At 49.2% G+C, this 2499-nt stretch overlaps 1 protein-coding gene across 3 annotated transcripts in view; it reads right to left on the bottom strand.

Moving 5' to 3' along the window:
- The window catches only part of DVL2 (dishevelled segment polarity protein 2), a 9110-nt gene extending 6617 nt beyond the window's left edge, over positions 1–2493 (bottom strand). For all 3 annotated transcript variants that reach the window (XM_011958476.1, XM_011958475.1, XM_011958474.1), the window contains exon 1: positions 2263–2493. In XM_011958476.1, coding sequence (XP_011813866.1) covers positions 2263–2456 — 194 coding nt within the window. In that variant the 5' untranslated portion in view covers positions 2457–2493. The remainder of the gene's footprint in view (positions 1–2262) is intronic.
- Positions 2494–2499: the final 6 nt, after the last annotated feature.

Here is a 2499-nt window from a genome sequence, read left to right on the forward strand (position 1 = left end):
TCCAGCCTGGGCGACAGAGTGAGACTCCACCTCAAACCAACAAACAAACAAAAAACAACAAAAAACAAAACCACCCATTAGATCAAACAAACAATGGAAGCTCCTCATTAGACTGAAAGCTCCCAAGGAGAGAGCAAGCTGGTGTTCCCACTCCCCTGTGCCTCATCTGGCATAAAATTCGGCAGGAAGCAATCTGCTCAGCCTGACAGATCCCAAAGCCCAGCCTTGGGGTCATCTCTTCAATGGGTTCCCTGTGGTGGACTGGACTTGCCCCTTCTTCTTAACCACGACACCAAACCATGAACACTTACTCTCATCAACACCATGTCCAGGCCACACACCACACACTGACACTTAGGCATTAACAAATACTGTCAACTAAATGAATAAACGTACAAAGCATCAGACTCTCTGCCCTGGTTGTTTCTCTCTCTTTCCACACACACCCTTGCCCCCAAATTAGAACACCTTGTCTAATTAACCCGTTAGCCTAATATGGTCATAAGAGCCAGGATATATATCAACTTAATCCATTTGCTGTCAATGTGACAACACAGCCCAGTCACTACCAATCTGTCTCAGCATCATGTAGGATTCTTCCCAACATAACACAATTTCAGCATAGCTCAGTGCACTCTTAAAACAAATTATTCTGTATCACCATAACCTTTACAGAGTAGTCAGCCTCAATACTAATGACAATTACCATTCACCAAGAATTTACTACGTACCACACACCTGAACTAACCATTTCATTCTGTGATTTTCTCCGTGTCACACACGAGATCAAGACACAAAAATTAAATTAATTGTCCAAGATTGCATTGCTGACAACTAGAAGAACCTTGACTTAAAGCCAAGATAAGTCCCAAGATAGTGTCACCCTTCCCATGTCAAACAATCTTTCTAGCTAGAGTACAGTTTGTTCAGTTCTTCTAAAACCCATGCTATCCCAACTTAATCCAGCCTGCCTTCAAAAAAGCAGAGGTTGGGCCAGGCGCAGTGGCTCATGCCTGTAATCCCAGCACTTTGGGAGGCCGAGGCGGGCCGATCATGAGGTCAGTAGATCGAGACCATCCTGGCTAACATGGTGAAACCCCGTCTCTACTAAAAAATACAAAAAATTAGCCGGGTGTGGTGGTGGGCACCTGTAGTCCCAGCTACTGGGGAGGCTGAGGCAGGAGAATGGCGTGAACCTGGGAGGTGGAGCTTGCAGTGAGCCGAGAATGAGCCACTGCACTCCAGCCTGGGCGACAGAGCGAGACTCTGTCTTTAAAAAAAAAAAAAAAGAAAGAAAAAAAGCAGAGGTTGAGGACCCAGAGAGGGCTCAGCCCCAAAGGCCATAAACACAAAAGGGCTTTCTCTGCATAATTTACACGCCAATATAGTCCAAGATAGCCCTGAATGTCCAAATTACCCTAGGATAGCCCAATCTATTCTAGCACAGCCTACAATGTCCCCACACGCAGCTGTCTGCACCAATATAGACTAGAATACCCCAATACAGCTACATGTACTACCATGGGCCCCAACAGCCTTGTCTGCCCCCATACTGAGTGCTCCAATAAAACCATGTCTTGCCCCAAGAGAAACCAGGATTAACCAATACAGCCCAGTAGAGTCCATAATGGCCCAAGTTTTTTGTTTTTTGTTTGGAGATGGAGTCTTGCACTGTCGTCCAGGCTGGAGTGCAGTGGCGCGATCTCGGCTCACTGCAACCTCCGCCTCCCAAGTTCAAGCGATTCTCCCTGCTTCAGCCTCCCAAGTAGCTGGGACTACAGGCGCACCCCACCACGCCCGGCTAATTTTTTGTATTTTTAGTTAGTAGAGATGGGGTTTCACCGTGTTAGCCAGGATGGTCTCGATCTCCTGACTTCGTGATCCGCCCGCCTCGGCCTCCCAAAGTGCTGTGATTACAGGCGTTACAGGACTCCTGAGAACGTACTAAACGACCAGACGACAGATCAATTTACTCAGTACAGTCTAGAATACTCCAAAATAAACCAGTATGCCCCCACCTATTCCAGTAGAGCCTAATCTTCTCTAATCTGGTTTAGGATATCCTAGTCTGTCCGTGTGCCTCAATCTATCCAAGCATAACCTTGTCCATCCTGGGAGAGTCAACCTACCTCAGCATAGTACAATCTGCTCCACCACAGGCCAGAAAATCGTAGCGTGGCCCGAAGTAGATGTGTGCCCCTCCACGTCGCCCAATCCACTCTAGCAAAGCCCCCGTCGGTCCTATCTAGGCCTTGCGCTCACCCGAAATCCTGATCCATAGACTTGAAAAAGTACTTGGCGCCCGCGGGCCGCTGCAGGACGCTCTTGAAATCGCCGAGGGTGATGCGCTCGGCGGGGACAGGGATCTTCACCAGGTATGGAGTCTCTTCCTCATCCAGGTGGTAAATCACCTTCGTCTCCCCAACCCCACCGCCCCCAGCGCTGCTGCCCGCCATGGTCTCGCCCGCGCGCTCCCGGGCTCCGCCGCCCACCCAAGGG

Source organism: Colobus angolensis, unplaced genomic scaffold, assembly GCF_000951035.1.
Source record: "Colobus angolensis palliatus isolate OR3802 unplaced genomic scaffold, Cang.pa_1.0 Scaffold47, whole genome shotgun sequence".
Classification (NCBI taxonomy): Eukaryota; Metazoa; Chordata; class Mammalia; order Primates; family Cercopithecidae; genus Colobus; species Colobus angolensis.